Source organism: Phacochoerus africanus, chromosome 16, assembly GCF_016906955.1.
Source record: "Phacochoerus africanus isolate WHEZ1 chromosome 16, ROS_Pafr_v1, whole genome shotgun sequence".
Lineage (NCBI taxonomy): Eukaryota > Metazoa > Chordata > Mammalia > Artiodactyla > Suidae > Phacochoerus > Phacochoerus africanus.
The window spans coordinates 50,015,707-50,036,541 of NC_062559.1; the positions used below are offsets into that span (position 1 = coordinate 50,015,707).

General features: G+C 54.1%; 1 protein-coding gene across 1 annotated transcript in view; it reads right to left on the reverse strand.

Moving 5' to 3' along the window:
- The window catches only part of ADCY1 (adenylate cyclase 1), an 89,178-nt gene that overhangs the window by 13,013 nt on the left and 55,330 nt on the right, over positions 1 to 20,835 (reverse strand). Inside the window, exons 8-17 of the mRNA XM_047763603.1 lie at positions 20,150 to 20,305; positions 13,504 to 13,698; positions 13,238 to 13,335; positions 12,246 to 12,330; positions 7,238 to 7,327; positions 6,498 to 6,754; positions 6,157 to 6,283; positions 3,345 to 3,461; positions 2,200 to 2,346; positions 1,492 to 1,590 (exon numbers count right to left, since the gene is read on the reverse strand). Coding sequence (XP_047619559.1) covers positions 1,492 to 1,590; positions 2,200 to 2,346; positions 3,345 to 3,461; positions 6,157 to 6,283; positions 6,498 to 6,754; positions 7,238 to 7,327; positions 12,246 to 12,330; positions 13,238 to 13,335; positions 13,504 to 13,698; positions 20,150 to 20,305 — 1,371 coding nt within the window. The remainder of the gene's footprint in view (positions 1 to 1,491; positions 1,591 to 2,199; positions 2,347 to 3,344; positions 3,462 to 6,156; positions 6,284 to 6,497; positions 6,755 to 7,237; positions 7,328 to 12,245; positions 12,331 to 13,237; positions 13,336 to 13,503; positions 13,699 to 20,149; positions 20,306 to 20,835) is intronic.

The following is a 20,835-nucleotide window of genomic DNA, read 5'->3' on the forward strand; positions in this document are numbered from 1 at the left end:
CCAGGAGCCGGAGCTCTGATTCGACCCCTGGCCTGGGAACTTCCATATGTGGCGGGTGTGGCCCTAAAAAGATCGGAAAAAAAAGAAAAGAAGAAGAAGAAAAAGCGTTTTGCTTCATCTCCAAAAACTTTGGAATTTTCCAACTGTTTCCTAGCAATAGATTTCTACTCTGGTCTGAGAATACAGTCTATATGATTTCAATTCTTTTGCATGTGTTGTGTTTGGCGGCCTAGAATGTGGACTATCTTGGTAAATGTTCCATGTGAGCTTCAAAAGAAGCTTCTGCTATTGCTGGATGAAGTAGTCTACAGAGGTCAATTACATCCAGGCGATGGATGATGTTCAGTTCAGATCTTTACAGATTTTCAGCCCACTGCATCTACCCGTTACTGAGGGTGGGGCACTGACATCTTGAACTAAGTACTGGATCCATCTATGTCTCCTTGTGGTTTTCTCCCGCTGTTAAGTGCATAAATATTAAAGATTGTTAGGTGTTCTTGAAGAATTAACTCCTTTTTTACTACACAACGTCCCTATTTTATTTTGTTTGTTTGAGTTTTTGTTTTTGCCTTTTTTAGGGCTGCTCCCACAGCATATGGAGGTTCCCAAGCTAGGGGTCTAATCCGAGCTGTAGCTACCAGCTTACACCAGAGCCACAGCAACGTGGGATCTGAGCTGCGTCTGTGACCTACACCACAGCTCACGGCAACGCTGGATCCTGAACTCACTGAGCAAGGCCAGGGATCGAACCCGCAACCTCATCGTTCCTAGTCGGATTCGTTAACCACTGAGCCACGACCAGAACTCCACAATGTCCCTCTTTATCCCTGATAATTTTCCTGGATCTGCAGTTTACTTCATCTGAAATTACGATATCATGCAGCTGTTTGAGTTTTTAATAGTGCTAGTATGGGTATCTCTTTCTACGTCCTTTTATTTTGAATGCACCTGAGACTTTAAAATATGTTTCCTGCAGAAAACCTAGTGGCGTCTTGTTTGTTAGCCACTCTGTCGGTTGCTGGGTGTTAATTGCCATATTTAAGCCATGCACATTTAAGGTGCTTATTGTTATATTTAGCTCAGTACCTACCATATGTATAACTGCTTCCTATTCATGGCACCTTTTTTTTTTAACACCTTCCTCTCCTTGTCTGTCTTTTGTGTAGGGCAACCTGAAGACTCTAGTCACAATCCTGCACCAGGAAAAGGGGACACTCAGCGGTGCCAGGCTGCCTGGATGGGCGTGGGGCTGGTGGGGAGGGGGCAGGGCGGGAGGATGTCCCGAGACCAGCCTTCGGTGTGGACTTTCCACAGAAGGTTGTGTCTAGCAAGAGCCAGCCACTGACAAGACAGCCTGCGGGCAGCTGCCCTAATCCAATGCAGAGGGCAAGCCGAGGCCCAAGGCGGGGAGCCTGGCCATGGTCTGCGGGCAGCTGGGGCAGAGCTGGGACCCAGTCCCTGAGCGGGGCACACCTGACAGCCGGCACCCACCTTGGCCCCGGCCGTGGGCGCCAGCCCCACAGCAGCCATGTAGGTGCTCCCGATGGTCTTGATCTTCTCCAGGTCCTTGTAAAAGTCTTTGTCCATGAGCTTTGTTTGAAACACAAAACTGTTAAACGTTACATAACATTTTAGAGACGTCACGGCAGTGTACAGCCGCCAGGAGCAACCGCAGAGCAGATGGGCACATTCTGGAAAGCAACGGTGTCTCCTTCGTGTGGGCACGAGACAAGTTCTGGGGCTGAACGAAGAAACGCAGGGCCTCGGGGGCTCCAGCAAAGGCATTTAAAAGAGGAGCCAAAGGGGGGGGGGGGCCAGGCGAACACACCCCAGTCCTCCAGCAGCTGAGCTTGCGACCACCCAGGAGGAGGGCAGGGTCCATGGTGAGGGAAGCTGGACTCACACAGATGAGACCCGGATGTGGCAGGTACAGAAGTGTCTGCCCGCCCATCCTGCAGGTGAGGCCGCCCACCTGAGCCCAGCATTTACAAGGCAGAGCATGGGTGCCAGGACTGCCCTCCCCATCCCAAGGCAAAGCCCCTTCCTCCACAGTCACGGTCATATGGGATTCCCAAGGACCCAGAATGCATGCGCTCCTCCCCGCGCCAGCGCTGCGCGCGCGGGCTACACGGGTGGACGCGCTTCTGCCCTCGGCTGGAGGCGGGCCCCCGGGGGTCAGGACCGTGGGGGGGCCCTTACCTCGTCGAAGTCGGCGATGATCTCGTTGAGGAGGCGCAGGCACTCCACCCCCATGTTGTTACCGTCCAGCTCGATGTAGAAGTCGTTGAAGTTGGGGATGGAGGCGAACATGACCCCCACCTGCGAGTAGGACTGGTAGTACAGGTCCTGGGGGTCAAAGGCTGGGTCAGCCACTGGCACCCACAGGGCGGCCGGAGCGGCATGCAGGGCTGGCCCTGGGGACGGACAGACGGGCCCCGCGGGCCAGGTCCCGAGACGCGGCTGGAATCCATGGCTGCCGGACACTCTGGGACCCCGAGCCACACAAGGAGGGGCTCGGAGGATCTAGGACGACCCAGTGTCGTTCAGCTCACAGGTGCGTGTGGAGCCCCCTGCGGGGGGCGGGGGGGGGGAGTGGCAAAGTGATGGGCTCTGGACCCCCGGGCCCAGAGGGATGAAATAATGAGGCCTGGAGCTATTTCCGGCCAAAGCCGGTCAAACTGAGCCTGGCGTTTACACCTCTAAGACCTAAAAACCCAGCCCGAGCTTCTTTATGTCTGAGCTAGCTTTTGTGAGCTCTGCTCTGTGCTGTTTGGGTCGTTCCAGGGCTTTCCTGCAGCGGGTCGTGGCCACCAGGATGTTCTGACCAACCAGACCGCACGGACCACGCAGAGCACCACCCACTAGCCCTGCAGCCGGGCATGCGCGGCCAGGCCAACCACACGGGGCACAGTTTCTACGGCACATGCAGACAACTCAGCCAGGAGGGGGCCCCCCAGACGGGGGAGCCAGGCCTGACAGGCGCTTCTCCCCCTTGTGGGAGGTCTGCCAAAGCCCACGGCCTTCCTGGTGGGGGAGGGGGATGCTGTGCCGTCCTGTGATCAGAGAGGAGGACACGATCATTCTGGCCACGTGTCAACCCCACGTCCTGGGAGCCTCCTGATGGCCCAGCCTCCTCCTGTCCTTAGGGCTGCGCAGAGGGGGCCCCTTGACCTCCGTGCCGCTGAGGGCTTGGAAAGGGCCACCCTTTGCGATCTGAGGCAGAGGTAACAGGAGGCGCCCTCTGGGTCAGACCCCCAGCTGGGGCCCTGCAGCCACGCCACCTCCCCCCGAAACCCAGCCGGGCTAGTGACGGAAAGCAGGTGCCGCCCGGGCCGCAGACTCACCATGTTGCGGGGGTTGGACATGAGGAAGTGCTGGGCCACGTGGGCCGGCAGGAGGTTGAAAAGGATCCTCTTGTTGTCCAGCTTCACCCTCTCCATGTCGTCCCGCTCCTCCTCGGCCTGCGGCGGGGACCTCCGTTAGTCACCGCCCGTCCATTCACACGCTTCCTTCGCTCACTCCACCACCGGCCACGTGACCAGAGTCTCTCCTGGACCAGACCCTGAACCCGTGTCCCACCCGGGCCCTGACTCGGGGCCTCTGCGCAGTCTCAGCAAGAACCCTGCTCGGTCAGTTTAACCAGTCACCCCAACCTTGACATCCAACCACCCCAGATGTCTGATGGGGCTCCTCGTCTTCGACCTCCTCCAGGTGATGCCAGGTCACCTTGGCCTGCCCTCAGCACGACTCCCGTTAGATCAGTTCAGCCAGAACCCCCCTCATCACTGATGTCTCCTCTTTTTTTTTTTTTTTTTTTTGCCTATTCTAGGGCCACACCCGTGGCACATGGAGGTTCCCAGGCTAGGGGTCGAATCGGAGCTGTAGCCGCCAGCCTACACCACAGCCACAGCAACTCGGGATCCGAGCCGAGTCTGTGATCTACATCACAGCTCATGGCAATGCCGGATCCTTAATCCACGGAGCCAGGCCAGGGATCGAACCTGCAACCTCGTGGTTCCTAGTCGGGTTCATTAACCTCTGAGCCATGATGGGAACTCCTGATGTCTCCTCTTAATAATTTTCTATCCCCTGGCCCCACCCTGTTCCTGGGCTATAAACCCCCGCTCGCCCACACGGTCTTTGAGGCTGAGCCTCATCTCCCCGCTCCCTGCGAGAGGCCCCTGCAGGGGTCCCTACACCTGAGGCCATGATCCGGAAGAACACCTGCCTGACCCTCTTTCACGAGAGGGTCATGACTCATCACACCTTTAACACCGGCTTCCTTCTAATCGTCCAGACTAAACACCAAGAGCGCCAGTGGTCTATGCCAGGCTCATTTCCGCACCCTCACCAGAGTGACTAGATCAACGCTATGGGTCCTGATCTGGCTCAGACCAGGCGGAGCTCTGCCAGGGACGTGGGCATGCACAGAGTCCGAGATTAGGGTCAGCGGACACAGCCATGTGGGAAAGAAAAGCTCCAGGAGGGAGCTGGGAACCTCTCCTAAGACACGTATAATTAATTTCCTATTAAAGAGAACTACCATATGATCCAGCAATCCCACTCCTGAGCATCTATCCAGAGAAAACCATAATTCCAAAAGACACATAAACCCCAATGTTCACTGCAGCACTATTTACAACAGCCAAGACCTGGAAGCCACCTGTATGTCCGTCAACAGAGGAATGGATAAAGAAGATGTGGTACATACACACAGGGGAACATTACTCAGCCATGAAAAAGAATGAAATAATGCCATTTGTAGCAAGACAGATGGACCCAGAAACTGTGACACTAAGTGCAGTTAGACAGTGAAAGACAAACATCATATGATATCTCCTATATGTGGACTCTTTAAACAAGGATACAGGAGTTCCCGTCATGGCTCAGTGGTTAACAAACCCCACTAGTATCCCTGAGGACACATGTTCCCTCCCTGGCCTCGCTCAGTGGGTTCAGGACCCGGCGTTGCCGTGAACTGTGGTGTAAGTCGCAGATATGCCTCGGATCCCACGTTGCTGTGGCTGTGGTGTAGGCCGGCGGCTACAGTTCCATTTGGACCCCTAGCCTGGGAACTTCCATATGCTGCAGGCGAAGCCCTAAAAAAGACAAAAAAGAAGAAGAATGGATATGTGTCTATATATGATTGAATCACTTTGTTGTTCAGCAGAAATTATTACAACCTTGTAAATCAACTATACTTCAATAAAACTTTTTAAAAATAAAAAAAAACTCCAAAAAAATGTCCTATTAACATGTGTTCACTGATGTACACAAAAGAAAGTCTTTGCTAAAGTTCTTACACTATATGTGAGGTAACATACCACTCGAAGACAGACTATGATAATATCCATTAAAATAATACAACGGGAGTTCCCATCATGGTACAGTGGAAACGAATCCAACTAGGAACCATGAGGTTGCGGGTTTGATCCCTGGCCTCGCTCAGTGGGTTAAGGATCCGGTGTAACCATGAGCTGAGGTGCGGGTCACAGACGCAGCTCAGATCCTGCATTGCTGTGGCTGTGGTGCAGGCTGGCAGCTGCAGCTCCGATTCAAACCCTAGCCTTGAACTTCTATATGCTGCGGGTATGGCCCTAAAAAGACAAAAAGAAAACAAAAAGAAAAAAGAAACAGGCAAATCCACAGAAACAGAAAGTAGATTAGTGGTGGCTCAGGGCTGGGGGATGGCTAGAAATGGGGAGTGACTGCTAATGACTATGGAGGGCCCTAAAAATGTACTAAAGTTGACTGTGGTGTCAGTTGCACAACCCTGAGAATATACTGAAAACCACTGATTTGTAGGGGTTTTTTAATTTTTATTTTTTATGGCCACATGCACAGCATGTGGAAGTTCCTGGGCCAGGGACTGAATCCCAGCCATGGCTGTGGCAACACCGGATCCTTTACCCCACTGCAGCAGACTGGGGATCAAACCCGCACCTCTGCAGTGACCGGAGCCACAGCAGAAGCTCCTGAATCCTACACTTTCTATGGGCGGGTGAGTCCTGTGGGATGTGAATTACATCTGAATTTACTACAAGTCTAGGGTGGGCCAAGTGAGATCTGGCATCTTCGGGAGTTTCCCACACGCCTCCCAAGGGCTTCCTGGCCACCCCCCACCCCACCCCAAGGAAGCAGAGGGGCTCCTCTTGCCTGAGCTGCCCAGAGGTAGTCCAGCCGCAGCTTGATATCCACCTGCCGGGCGTGCAAGGCCAGCGCACATGAGAACAGCAGGATGGCCAAGATGGGCTCGAAGCTGCGCCCAGAGACGGCGCCGCCCCTGGGGAAATAAGCCCCCATCAGTGCCAAGAACGCAAGACCCGTCCCCAGAGGGGCCCTCAGACATGACACTCCCCCACCCCCCACCCCCCGGCGGCGCCCGGGACGAATCCCGGCTGAGGGCCGCATCTCCCGGGAAACCCGACGTGATGCTTTCGCACTAACAGGCTTCTCGTCAGCCAATCAGAGCACAGGGCACCCCTCGGCGTACCTACCCCACGGCCTTCGTGTACCCGCTGAGCTCCAGGACCAGGATGTAGGACGTGGTGAGCACGGCGAGCAGGATCATTTTCGGCAGGGAGGAGACGCGCAGGAACGTGACCAGCGGGAGGGTGCCCACGAGGCCGCAGAGCAGGGCGTGTGGCGCAGACTCGCAGGGCGGGGCGGGCAGCATGGGGGCCCGGCCCCCCGATGATAGGACCACCAGGGACCCGTTGGGGCTGGAGCTCCAGGTCCAAGGCAGGCAGCCCACCTGGAGGGGGATGGAGGGACCAGGCGCGTGGGAGGGGGCCCTCCTCCCCAGCCCCGTGCGAGCTCCCTCTCTGACCCACTCCCCGAGGGCCACCAGCAGGACCTCAGACACTCCCACCCCCTGACAGCCTTTCTAGACTCCTGACCAGAGGGGCAGCAGGATTCCCAGGGCCTGGCCCAGCAGGCACGAGACCCCCTACCATCCTCTGAAAGCACTCAACTCCATCCTGCCCCCCACCCCACCCCCCCGCCTCCTTCCTGTTTCTCTGCCCCAGCTCCTGGGCTCTGCCCTCTGAAGGGCAGGGTCTCCCATTTCCAGATCACATGTCCTCCAATGGGTGAGCCCCCCCCCAAGCTCATCTCCAAAGCCCGTTTCCCTCCCCAACCCCAGGGCCGGCCCTCTATGCGGCCCTGAAGATGCCCCACCTCCCGGCAGCTCCCGGCTCTCCCTACACCGGGCCCGCGGCCAGGCGGAGATGCTCACCACGCATCCTTGGGCCACGGAGTAGATCAGGACCACTATGAAAATGCATAAGACGGTGCGGATCTGGATCGTCAGGCACCCTGGAAAACACTGAACACCACAATGCTTGTTGCGGCACACGGAGGTGCCCAGGCTAGGGGTGGACTCAGAGCTGCAGACGCCGGCCTACACCACAGCCACGGCAACTCGGGGTCTGAGCCACGTCTGTAACCTACACCACAGCTCGTGGAAGACGGGATCCTTAACCCACTGAGCGAGGCCAGGGACCGAACCCACATCCTCATGAAAGCTAGTCAGGTTCATTACCACTGAGCCACAGCGGGAACTCCCTGTAACAGTATTTTAAAAACAACTCTGGTGACCAAGTCGCTCATGGCCACGGGAAATCATTCACAATAACGACGTCCAGAGCCGCGAGAACACAGCTGGAGTCTCTCCCACTATTCACCCTCCACACCCGTTTCTTGGCTGTTTTCAGGTAATTAATTTCCCAGGTGAGAAAACTGCAAAACCGAAAGAAGGAAAACTGATGTGTCTTTAAATGAAAAAGCAGCAGCTCCCACCCCTCCCCCACGCTGTGACACTGATCGCCCTGAAATTCACTGAATAGACTAACTCCACATTATCATAATCTTGCCTCTTTCTGTCTCAGAAATGGCAAGCCTTCCCATCTATTTGTGTCTTCTTTTACATGCCTTAACTAAGTTTTATATCGTTATAGATATATATAAATATGTATTTTTATGGGCTTTATATATTTTTGTCAAGTTATTAGAAATTCCATTTCCAGCCTATTAACTTTACATGCATTTTGCAATACCCAACAAATGATTCAGGAATGAAAGAAGTTCTTGGGCTCATAGGTCTGAAATTAGAAATGAAAACAAAAGCAGAGACCGCAGGGACCTTACAGAAAACCGTGAGCAGCCAGGGAGCCATCCGCGCAGTTAGACCTCCCCTCCCACCCTTGAAGCCAGGGTCATCACGGCCCCTGCCCTACGGAGGAGGAAATGCAGCCCAGCACCTCCAGCCAAGCTCGCTCATTCTCCAGCCCAGGACCAGAGCGGTCTGCCCCAGCTCACACGGCAGAGGGCACGGATCTGGGTACCTGATTCAGGTTTTAATACCGTTGTATTGTCCTCGAAACCCACGTCTCCTCTGTGCTTGCTAGAAGAGCTGTTCTGTGGTGGTGCCAGGCCCTGTTGCCTGCCTGACCCAGCTTCCTCACTTCCCTGACAAGTCTCATCTCCCACCAAGCCCCTGGGCAAGACCAGAGCACTGGGGAACCCATGCCCCCAGCCAGACAAAGCACTGGACAAACACTGGAGAGGCTCCCTCTGTCCAGGTGGGCCTTGGGAGTCCCCAGGGCACCAGTGGGAGTAAAGCCTGGCCCCTGGTCCCTTGGGAGAGGGGGAAATGCCCTCGACCTCATGGCTGGCAGGGGTTCAGAGCCTGAGCCAAATTTCACAAAGGACCCCAATGGTGTGATGAGGCCGCGAGGCAAGGGGATGCCCAGCAAGACCCTGTGCCCTGCAGAGAAGAGAAGGTGTGCAGCATGCTGTGAGCAGGGCACAGCACAGGGAGGCGCCTCCCAGGTGGCAGCGGGAGGCGGGGTGACCGTGGGCACCGTGGATGGATGGTCAGTCTCCATGCGAGTGACACTCTGCCACTGACCCCACTGTGCCTGAGCCACGTGGCTGCAGAGTCTAAATGACCCAGGCAAATGGGACAACTACACAACCCCAGCCTCTCTGCTCAGCCACGCCGCACCCCTGGCTTCTCAGAGCTGGTGTGTGTTAAGGGCCAGAGACGCACAGTCCAGCGTGGCCCCCAGGACCGTGTGGTCCCTCGAGGGGGTGCGGGGCAGGACCTTCAGAAGCTTCCAACCCGGTGTCGAATTAAGAACCACGATTTACACTGGGGCGCACAGACACCCGCAACTGAAACAAATCAACTTCCAGGAAGCCCTGACTCCAGCGGATGCAGGGTGAGGTCTTCACTCATTCCATCCCTTTTGTTCACACCTCACAAAAAAATAGATTCCACAGCACCCCCAACCCCCCCACCCCCCCCCAACCACCACCACCCTGGGGAGCTGCAATTTGAAGTTTAAAACTCCTTACTTAATCTCTGCTACATAAATGAACTCAATCCCACACAGACGCACTGGGGAGCCAGTGGGGCTGAGGTAGAAAATTCTGTGACACGGGCACTGGAACCCTGGGCGGGAGCAGGTGGAGATGGCAGGACACTCGGAGGGCTCGCGGGAGCCCTTGGTTAGTTTCCAGGGGCCATGTCCTCGGTAGAGGCTCCCTCGCCCCCGCACAGGCTTTGTAACTTTCCAGTTGCTGTCCATCCATCAAAGATGTCCAGTTTATTTTTATTTATCTTTGTTATTTTTTGCCTTTTCTAGGGCGGCTCCTGTAGCATATGGAGGTTCCCAGGCTAGGGATCAAATTGGAGCTGCAGCTGCCAGCCTAAGCCAGAGCCACAGCAACACGGGATCTGAGCCACATCTTCAACCTTCACCACAGCCACGGCAACGCCATATCCTTTAACCCACTGAATGAAGCCAGGGATCAAACCCACGTCTTCATGGACACTAGTCAGGTTTGTTCGCGTTGAGCCCAACGGGAACTCCAAGGCTGTCCAGTTTAAGCAGGAATCTCACCACCACTGCGAACCTCCTCCCTGCCTCCCCATGCCCTCGGGCGGCTTCAGGGTCTAGGGTGGGCTGGGGCGGGGGGCCTCTCTTCCTCCCCCGAGGCCAGCCCTGCCAGGGCAGCAGAGAGGGAAGGAAGCCCAAGGCAGGATCCCCCCCCTTCCCAAGCGGGCACCGCTGCTTTGCTCGGAGGGCCAGGAAGGGGTGACTGGGGCGGTGGATGGGGAAACAAAGCTGAAATACGACCATCTGCACCAGGCTGGGGTGGGAAAGCCAAGAGGGAGGTGCCTAAGACACACCCCAGCCACCCTCCAGCCACGCCATGCTCACGTCCCCAGGAGCTGGCGCGCCCCAGAGAGCAAAGGGCACCTGAACCTGCCGTGGCCCCTCCTCCCTCCTGGCCTGGTCAGCCCTGCCCACCCCCCACCTCCCACCCAGGGCCAGTAACGCTGCAGGAACACCCTCAGCCACAGCCCGGCCTCAGTTGGGTCCTCACATCCAGGCCGTCTAGCTCTACTCCTTTCCAGCCCTCAGGGGGACCCAGGCACCTGCTTCCTGCCCTCCACCCACAGCCCTGCAGAGCTCCTCCCCCAGGTCCCCGTCCCCTTGCCTCCAGAAGTGACAGGACGGGTCCCCTCCCTTTGTTTCACCAGCTCCTCTTCGAGTTTTAAGAATGTTTAGGAAGGAGTTCCCATTGTCGCTCAGTATCCATGAGGAGGCAGGTTCGATCCCTGGCCTTGATTAGTGGGTCAAGGATCCAGCACTACCGGCTCAGATCCCACATTGCTGTAGCTCAGATTCAACCCCCAGCCTGGGAACTTCTATATGCCATGGGTGTGGCCCTAAAAATTTTTTTTAAAAAGTTCAGCTGAGCCCATCGTGTGCCAGGCCCTCCTTCCTGAACAGCTGCTCCAAGTTCCTATCCCTTTCATGGAGGGAGACACTGAGACGCAGCCCCTAGCAATGGGGGAGCCAAGTGGCTGGGCGAAGACCCCGGGTGGCCCCAGGGCTGCTACACCGGCCGGATGCCTCCATGTCACAGAGGAAGGCACTCTGCTCAGCTGACTCCCAGGCTTTTTCAAAGGTGCGCAGCCACAACAGACTGCACCCCGCCTGCAGCACTGGGCTAAGATCACACACTTGGGAAAAATGGTCAGGCCCACCGGGGAGGGTGAGGAAAGAAAGGTGGCTGGTGATCGCCTCTGCCAGGGAAACTGTCCACCAGGCACGTGAGTTCCCAACCTTAAGGACAAGTGGGACAGGTCTTGGAAATTAGGTGAATAAAGCAATCTTATTTGAAGTGGGAAATTTCAGTTTACCAAACCAGACACTCATCTATGAAAACAAAGAACTGAGGATGCAGTTCAAATAAACAGCATTTTTTTCTTAAATCAAGAAGTTGGAGTTCCCGTCGTGTCTCAGTGGTTTACAAATCTGACTAGGAGCCATGAGGTTGCGGGTTCGATCCCTGGCCTTGCTCAGTGGGTTAAGGATCCGGCGTTGCCGTGAGCTGTGATGTGGGTCGCAGACATGGCTCGGATCCCTCATTGCTGTGGCTCTGGCATAGGCTGGTGCCTACAGCTCCAATTAGACCCCTAGCCTGGGAACCTCCATATGCTGTGGGAGTAGCCCAAGAAATGGCAAAAAAAAAAAAAAAAAAAAAACAGAAGAAGTTAAAGGATAACAAAGAATGAAGAATTTAAATAAATAAAACTAGGTCCAGTCATCTCAACAAGCAGCTGTTTTCAATGACTGTGCGAAATAACCCTGCGTCTGCCAGACGTGACGAGTGCGGGTCTGATGGGGACCTGGGATGTTTGAAAATGCAGCTCAGGATGCGAGAAAGGTGTGTAGGACCAGGACAGAGCCCTCTCCCAGGAGTCATGGGTGGCACAGGGCCATGAGCTCAGCCCCAGCTCCCAGCTAAGTATCTTGCAGAGTGTAGACGCCCAGTGTATGATGGAAACACACAAGCTCCAAGACTCTCCATCTGGAGAGCACAGCATCACAAGTCACCCCCTGTGTTCCTTCACTCACTCATTCTGTGTCCGCAGGGCAGGATCCCAGGGTGCCAAGCAGCACCTGGCACGTGACAGGCTTGATGACCTCCTGCTACTTGGACAACCCTTTCCACCTGCCAGGAAGGCGAGGGATGAACTGTCTCTTTCCCTCCACTGGTCCTGCAAGAAGGCAGGCAGAGGCCACCCACCTACCAGTCCAGGTGATGCGCAGGTACAAGACACACATACACCTGTACCTGGACCGGGTAATATGCAGGTACAGAACACAGGCACACATACACCTGGACCAGGTGAAGGGCGGGTACAGGACACACCCTGCACGTACCTGGACACGGGTGATGTGTAGATACAGCACACAAGCTACCAGGAAGCAGATGCAGAACACCAGCAGGAGCAGGACAGCCACGCTCCTGGGAGAGAAGACACACAGTCACTGCAGGCTGGGCTGGCAAGGCGTGCCCGAGAGATGCCCAGGAACCTGCCCTTCCTCTGCTACCCACCAGGTCCCCAGCCCCCAGGAAGAACCAGTGGTCCCTGGGGACCTATCCACCCTGACATCTAAGCCAGGGTCTCTCCAGTCCTGAGGGCCTGAGAGGCGCTTTCCTCCTGCAGGAAAGACTGGGTTTGCACACACTTGGCTGCTGGGCACCGCCCTCTCACGGATCTTCACCTGAGAAGGGTTTTTCTAACAAAAGCTGGATCCCCAGACCGGGCCATTCAATGGCCACCGTGGGTCCACGGTATCGTGGGGTGGGGGGACTGCTTCCTTGGGTTTTCTGGAAACTCGGAGGAGAATTGCTCTACTTGGGAGGTTTATTAAGAAAAGTGGAGATTTTTCTGGATCTTTCTGCCCCCCCTGAAAAAAAACCAAAATTACCACTCACTTTGACTTATGATAATTAAATGCTATAAAAATTACTATATTTTTCTTTCTTTCCAGAGGCCCCTTTTTCTCATTTTAATGTTTCTGAAAATGACAAGGACCTAGAAGTCAGGGTGCCCACGTGCTGCCCGTTCTCTCCCACAGACGCGGTCATGACGTCGATGGCACGCCGTGTGGACAGCGATGCTGAAGATACACGATGTCGGAGAACGGAGCACACGGGACATGAAAACCCGAGTGAGCAGCCCACCCGTGTGCCGTCGAGTGCACTCAACGAGTCCCACAAGCACACGGAGAGCGGGGGTGGGGCTCCGGCCATCCCCAAAGGCTGGGGCACCAGGGGAGAGCGACCGCAGGCGTCGAACCTGAACGTGAAAAGGAAAGGATGCCTGGTGACCTTCCCCTTTGACGGATGGGCCCAGAACGGCACTTACTGCGGGATGATTAGAAGGTAGACAAGGCCGAATAAGGCGGCCAGGATGAGGGCCAGAACCACGGCGCTGGTGAAATACTCGTCCTGCAGCTGGTGGTACTGGAAGACACAGAAAGCGACCGTCAGCTGCCCGCTTCCCGGAGACACCAAGGTCATCCCAAGGGCGCCAGGGCCGCCTAGAACCCCCACAGCGGGAAGGGTAGCAGCCACGTTCACAGACAGCTCAGCGCCTCGGACCCCCCGCCTCCTCGACCCTGCAGCACCCACCTTCCGCTCTCGCTCGGCCTGCTTGTACTTGAGGGTGAAGAAGTGCAGGTCTGCCATCTCCAGCTCCATCTGGCGGGCTTCCAGGAGGCGGCCGATGTACCTGTTGACGCGTGTCCCAGGGGTGGCGTGGACGACATTGGTGGAGAAAGACGAGCGGTTTCTGAGTTTCTCCGAGGCTGTTCTCAGCGCCCTCCGCTGCCCGTCGCGGAAAGAAAGGAAGGGAGAGTTTCACAGCCTCCGCTTGGCAAAGCAAACAGCTCTCACGCCCCCTCCTCCTGGGTCCTGGCCCGCTGCGGGGTCTCAGGGGACGGGGTTTGGAGGTCTGAGATGCAACTCTGGCTCCACCACCTGCTGGTGGGGAGAACCCAGGTGAGTCATCTCATCCGTGGTATTGGGGTTCCTGTGTCTGAAAGTGCGGTTACAGGGCACCTGTGTGGTGGCACCGCATGAAGGGTGACGGGTCCCCATCCATGTGCAGTGGACAGTGTGTCCAGCACAAAGTAATGAAGAGGTTTTTCGAAAATATCAATAAAATCAACAGATCTCCAGCAAGCATGACAACGAAAAAGAGAAAGACGCTAACAAATTCAGGAAAGAAATGTAATTTTACTGCAGCTCCTGTAGACATCAAAAGGATAATAAATTACTATGAACAAGAGTACACATGTTCATTTGACAGCCTAGCTCACTGGCCTACCCTTTGAAACAAACTACCACAACTCACCAGGATAATTAGAATAGCCTTATAATGGCTAAAGAAAATTAATTCATAATTTTAAAATTCATGACAAAGTCATCTCCAGGCTGCGAGGGTTTCACCAGAGAATTCTACCAAGCATTTAAATAAGAATTAACACCAATTCTATGCCATGTCTTCCAGAAAATAGAAGAGTCAACACTTACCAACTCGCTTTATACAGTCAATTTTATCTTGATACCAAAACCAGACTAAGAGCTTTGAGACTGTATCCCTCATGAATATTGATGTAAAAATCCTTAACAATACATTAGCAAATAGGATGGTGCAATATATAAAGAGAAGCATATACCATGGCCATTTCTAGAAATGCAAGATTGTTAATATATTTGAATATCAGTGCAATGCATCATGTTAGCACCAAGTTAACCACTACATGGAAAACCATACGGTCACAGCATTTGATACAGAAAAAGCACTTGACAAAATTCAGTACCCGTTCATGATACAAATGACCAGAAAACTAGGAGTGGAAGAGAACGGCCCCAGCTCGATGAAGAACATTCTGAGAATACCCACAGCTAACATGACCCTCAATGGTAAAGGATGAATGCTTTCTCTCTACAATCTGCAGCAACGCAGAGATGTCTGCCTCACCCTCCTATTCAATATAGTGCTAGAACTACCCCCCCACACACACACACACAACCAATTCAATAAGGCAAGAAAAGGAAATAAAAGGCAAATAGATCAGAAAGAAAGAAATGAAATGGTCCCCATTTGCAGAAGACATGCTAGTCTACAGAGAAAATCCCAACAGGAAGAAAAAAAAAATCCTAGAGCAAATAAGTGAGCTCCACAAGGTCATAGGATACAAGATAAACATAAAAAAGCAGTCTTATTTCTTTACACTGGCTATGAGCATGTGAATACCAAACATAAAACAGTACACCATTCACAGTCACTGAGAAAGTTAAATACTAGGTGTAAATTTAACAAAACGTGTACAGAATTTGTATGAAGACAGTACAATGACAATGAAAGAAATCAAGACTCAGTAGATGGGCAGGCATACAATGTTCATGGATTAGAAGATTCAGCACAGGGAAGCGGTCAATGCCCCCCACACTGAAGTACATAGGTTTAACATAATTCCCAGAAAATCCCAGCCAGATTTTTTTTTCTTTTGTAGATAGACAGGCTTATTCTAAAAATTAAACAGAATGGCAAAAGGCTAATTTTTCTTTAAAAAAAAATAAAGTGAGAGGGATCACTCTACTGAGTTTAAGTCTTACTGTATAACTACATCAGTCAAGACACTGAGGTGTTGGCCAAGGGACAGACACACAGATCAGAGAGCCCAGAAATAACCTCGAACAACTGATGGTCAACTGCTTTTTGACAAAAGTGCAAAAAGCGAGTCAGTGGAAGAAACACAGCTTTTCTTTTTTCTTTCCTTTTCTTTTGACAGATATGTCTCTTAACAGAAGAAAATGCTTTTCAACATTTTTTATTATAGTTGATTTACAATGTCATGTCAATTTCTGCTGTACAGTAAAGTGACAAAGATATATATATATATATATATATATATAGAGAGAGAGAGAGAGAGATGCATTCTTTTTCTCACATTATCCTCCATCATGTTCCATCACAAGTGATTAGATATAGTTCCCCATGCTATACAGCAGGATCTCACTGCTTACTCAAGAAACACAGCTTTTCAACAAATGGCACTGGAGCCATTGGAGATCCATTAGCAAAAAAAAAAAAAAAAAAAAAAAACTTCACTCAAATCTCACCCTTTATAAAAACAATTAACTCAGAATGGATCATCAGTTTAACTATAAAATATGAAAAATAAAATCCAATTAGAAAGCAGGCAGAGGCGTGAGAGGCGGTTCACCAAAGAGGAGGAGCATATAGACAGAAACTAAGCATCTGAAAGATAGTGACACCACTAAGCATCAGGGAAATACAAAATAAAATCTCAGCTAAGGCATCCCCACATACTTACTAGAACAATATTTTTTAATGAGATTTTTTTTAAAAAAGACTGACAGGACCAAGTGCTGGCAAGGACACAGAGACACTGGATCACGTCTACATTGCTAATGGGAATGTGAGATGGTACAGTCACTCCGGAAACCCGTTTGGCAGTTTCTTAAAAGAAGAGCAACCACGACCCATCAATGGCATCCATGGACATCGATACAAAACATGAAAATGTATGTCCACCTCAAAATCTGCACCTAAATGTTTAATAGCTGTTTTAATTGTAACAGTCAACATTAGAAATAATCAAAAGGTCCTTCACCAGGTGCGTGGTTAAGCAAAGGTGGTTCATCCCAACCCCGCCACCAGCCGGCCACGGAAAGGAAGGTGCTATTGACCCCAGAAACATCCTGGAAGGACCCAAGGGCATAGAGCTAAGTGCAGAAAAGGCCAAGTTCAAAAGGTCACACACTGTGCAATTCCATTCCTGCCACATTCTCCAGTGACAAAGTTACAGGATGGAGAACAGTTTAGCGGGGTCCAGGGTTGAGGAGGGCTGCCAGGAGGAAGCAGGTATGACCATGAGGGGACAGAGAGACCTCAGCAGCGAAGGAAATATTCGGTATCACGGGGTGCAGAGGGTGACCTGAACCCACCGTGCGATCAAACAGCACAACCTAAGCACACACGGCGCTCCGGTGTCGGTTTCCTACTCTGGGTATCAGACTGCAGTTACGGAGGATGCAGCTGGGCGAGGAGTACCAGAACCTCCCTGTACAGGATGGGGTGACAGGGCACAGAGCAGAGCAGCAGAGGCCCAGGCTCTGGTTCAGCCCCCAGACCACGTAGCACCTGCCCATGTGGACTGTGCTGCCCCCTGTCTCCCCAGCCGGGGGCCTGCCAGGCCCACAGAGGCTGCCCAGGGCAAGGGGTCAGAGATGGAGACCGAGGCCCGAGGACACAGATTACGCAGCTTTCAGCTGGGATGTACTGGTGGCTGCTGACCAGAGGCAGGGGGACCCTCCCAGTGCAGGGAGCTCTGTGCAAATAGGAAGCCTCAAAACGGCACAGCAAAGGTGGGCTCTGCCTCGGATCCTGGAATGGGGGCGCAAGGGGACAGAAACGGCAGTGGAGGGTGCAGATCCTGAGAGGCAGGTGCACCCAACACTCTGCAGCTCCCTGGGAAGCTTCATCCAAGGCGGGAAGGGGCAGGCACCAGGACGAGGCTCATCTGCACGGGGCCAGAGGGGTCAGGGCCTGAGTTCGGCCCGGCAGATGCAGGGACAGGACCAGAGTCTGATGGAGGCGGTGTAATGGGGAGAGAAGCCCACTCGGTGCTGGAGGGCCCTTGAGAGCAGAGCACAGGCCTGGGCGGTAGTGTCCTCAGTCTGAGGCCAGCCAGACAGGGGCAGAGGTGTCCCGGGCATCAGGGACTGTCAGGGCTGTCAGAGCAGGGGTCTGGAGACCCTTAGCATACAGGGGAGACCCTGTGGGGGACGGTGGGGACAGAGGGCCCAAGGACGAAACGGGTCACCACCGCACCTGCTCCTAGGGGAGGAGATAGGGCCACAAGGCCAGGGCGGTGAGAAGCTTGGAGGCCGAGTTATCCAGGAATCCAAAGGTGACTCCTGATGCTGGCATGAAAGGAGGGAGGGCAGGGCCCTGCACACAGCCAGTCTGCCTGCTGGCCAAAGCTGGGGTGAGGCAGGATGCGGGTGACTGATGGAGCTGCGGGCTCCTGCAGTTCCTGGGGGAGCCAGGAGAGGGGGCTGCAGACTCCAGCCAGAGACGGAAACATGAGATTCCTTCCCAGCGTAAGGGAGCCCCCTCAAAGGGAAGGAGGGGGGCTGCTGGTGGTGCTCTGAGGTCCCAGCAGGGACACAAGGAGGCTGCCAGGTAGAAAGACAGACACTAACTGTGTGGGTTCGTCAAGTAGAGTTTGAATCCACGGGTCACAGTCTCCTTAGGTCAGCAGGCTCTGCCCAGGAGAGCCTGGACTCCCGGGCCTTCGGAACCCCCCTCCTCGGGGAATCAAATAGGAATGATTCGCTCCCTCCCCCTCTGCACCCCAGCTCCTCTGAGTCCTGGGGAGATGGGCCCTGGCCGCGGGCTCCTTGATGAGGGCTCTGCAGGGCCCTGGCTTCATCTCAAATGTGATTTTTGGTTCACTGTGGATTCTCTTTGAATACCTTTGATTTCTTAAAATATTGCACTATTATGTACCCTTGATGCTGAGTTTTAGACTCGTTTATATTGTGCAAACCACAACCCCCTCCCCCGTCCCATCCCTGGGGGGTCAGGTCAGTCCGGGGGTCGGGGAGGGGGACACTGCAGATAGAAGACATCAATGAAATCACTGTTTCCACTCCGGCAGACTGGCAAACAGGAGCGCCTGAGCGTTCTCCTGGTACAAATTCTGGGTAAATGTACTCACGCACACATACTCCGAAATGCCACCGCTGAGCTGGCAAGGAAGTAAGGAGAATGACCAGAGGCCAAAAAAAAAAAAAAAAAACGTCAAGACAGCGCCATCTAGGCCAGGGCATGGCGCCATCACCCTTTCCTGCAGCTCACAGAAAAGCCGGGACCCGGGCAAGGTGGGCGGTGAGGCCAAAGCCCTCAGGCTGAACCCTAGGCCCCAAGAGGCTCCATCGGCCAACACAGACCAGAGAGATGCAGAAGGAGCTGGCCTGGCTGAGACCCCACTCAGCACTGGGGGCTGCAGGAGTGAGCATGCAGGCACCTCCTGACCCAGGCCAGCGTCTGCCACCAGGGAGTCTACAGCCCATAAGGCAGACACTTAGTCCAAAGCCTCCCGTGGGGCTGGCAGAGGAAAGGTCAAGCTTCTTGAAGGAGTTCACCATCAACAGAGCTCTTCAGAAATTTCCAGATCAAGTTTTCCCAAAGAGGAACTCACAACCAAAAAAAAATCCCTCTAGAATAAGGCTCCATGAAAGAGAGTCCGCAGGATTTTGCCTTTTCCTGAAAAGCTGCTACAGCTGAGGTGAGGGAATTCCTTTCAAAGGCACAAAACCCACCTGGCAGAGAAAACAAGCATGCAGAAGGCAGCAAGGCACCCTCAGGGTCCCACGAACACAGGTAACAACGAAAGCGAGAATATTCAGGAGGTGCAGCCAAGGCTGCCAGGGCAGGGGCTGGAGGGACCAGGGAAGGATGCTCAAAGCCACCCACAAAGTGGTGGAGTGTGGGCTTCACCTGGGGACTGGGGACACGGCCGTCCTGCCTCAAAGGTCGTCCCTGGAGGGGATGGGATCGGGGTCTCTGGCTCAGGGTTAGAGACCCCATGGATGCAGCAGTCACTGAGGATCCCCCTGCCCCCACTCAGCTCCAGGCGCTCACCCCAGGCCCGGCCCCACCCCAGCGGCAGACTAAAGACACGCAAAGGCGACACTGAGCGACTCAGGAAGAAAGATGGAAAATCCACAGGACTGCCCAAAAAAGGAACCTCGGTCAAGTGCTAGAGGCCATGGACCATCAACCAGAGGGACTAAACCAAGCAAAAGGGGCAGCTGATATGAGATCCAGGAGGCCCACGACCAAGGGACGGCCAGAGGCGCTCTCCACGGAGGTGAAGGGCAAGGCTTGGGTGATGCCACCCCGAGGCGCTCCAGGGCATGGAAGAGGGAGGTCCGAGGCTCCAGAACCTGCAGCAGAACATGTGACCTGCATGCCTATCCTGAGAGCGGATCTAAAAGCAGCTGGGAGATCTCCGCTTGAATTCACCAATAAATCGAAGGGATGCCACGTTGGAAAAAAAAAAAAACATAATAAAAAGATTTTTGCAGGAAAGCAAAAGCAGCCCAGCTCTGAAGAGCATCTGCACGACTATGAAAGGGGAAGGGCTGACGGAGCAAACTGCAGCGGGACGGTCTGGGGAGGACAGACGGATGAGGACTCAGGGCAAGGTGGACGCGCGGCGCTGGGGCCACCTACCTTGTCGTCATCCTCGCAAGTCATGACGTTGGAGAAAGGGATCTCCGCCTTGAACATCTTCCGGCAGTGCATCAGCTGCACCAGCAGGTAGCACACGGTCTTGAACTTCATCCTCTTGGCTGGTTTTATGTCTGAGAGAATCAGCCCCGGAAATATCTGCGTCGACGTGCGGCAAAGAGAAACTGGGTGAGTAGACACACACACACACACACACACACACACACACACACACACACGTCCTACCTCTCTGTAGGAAGCATGAATGTGATGGAGCAGGGAGATCAGGGCTCGCTTGCTCAAGGCCTCCCCCTCTCCAGACACAGCAGGGAACAGAACCAGCACCCCTGCTCCAAAACAGGCAGCCCTCAACTGCACCCGACACCTCTGAAAACCTGAGAGGTACCCACATCCTGGGCCAGATTCATGGACATCGTCCAGCTGGGTCAGCCCTGCACTGATGAGTGTCACCCACTGTCCCGCAAGGTCCCTCCTGCAGACCTCCCTGGGTGCCTTTCCCTTTTTTTTCTCTCCTTCTCACCCCAAACTTCTCCAAAGGAGCTGCTCGCTACGGAGACCTGGTCATCACGCCCCCCCCACCCCACCCACAGCCACACCCGATGCTGTGGTTTGATTCTGCAGGATGGGTGGGGTGGCATCCACGCAGGTCACTGAGGCTCCCATGCCTG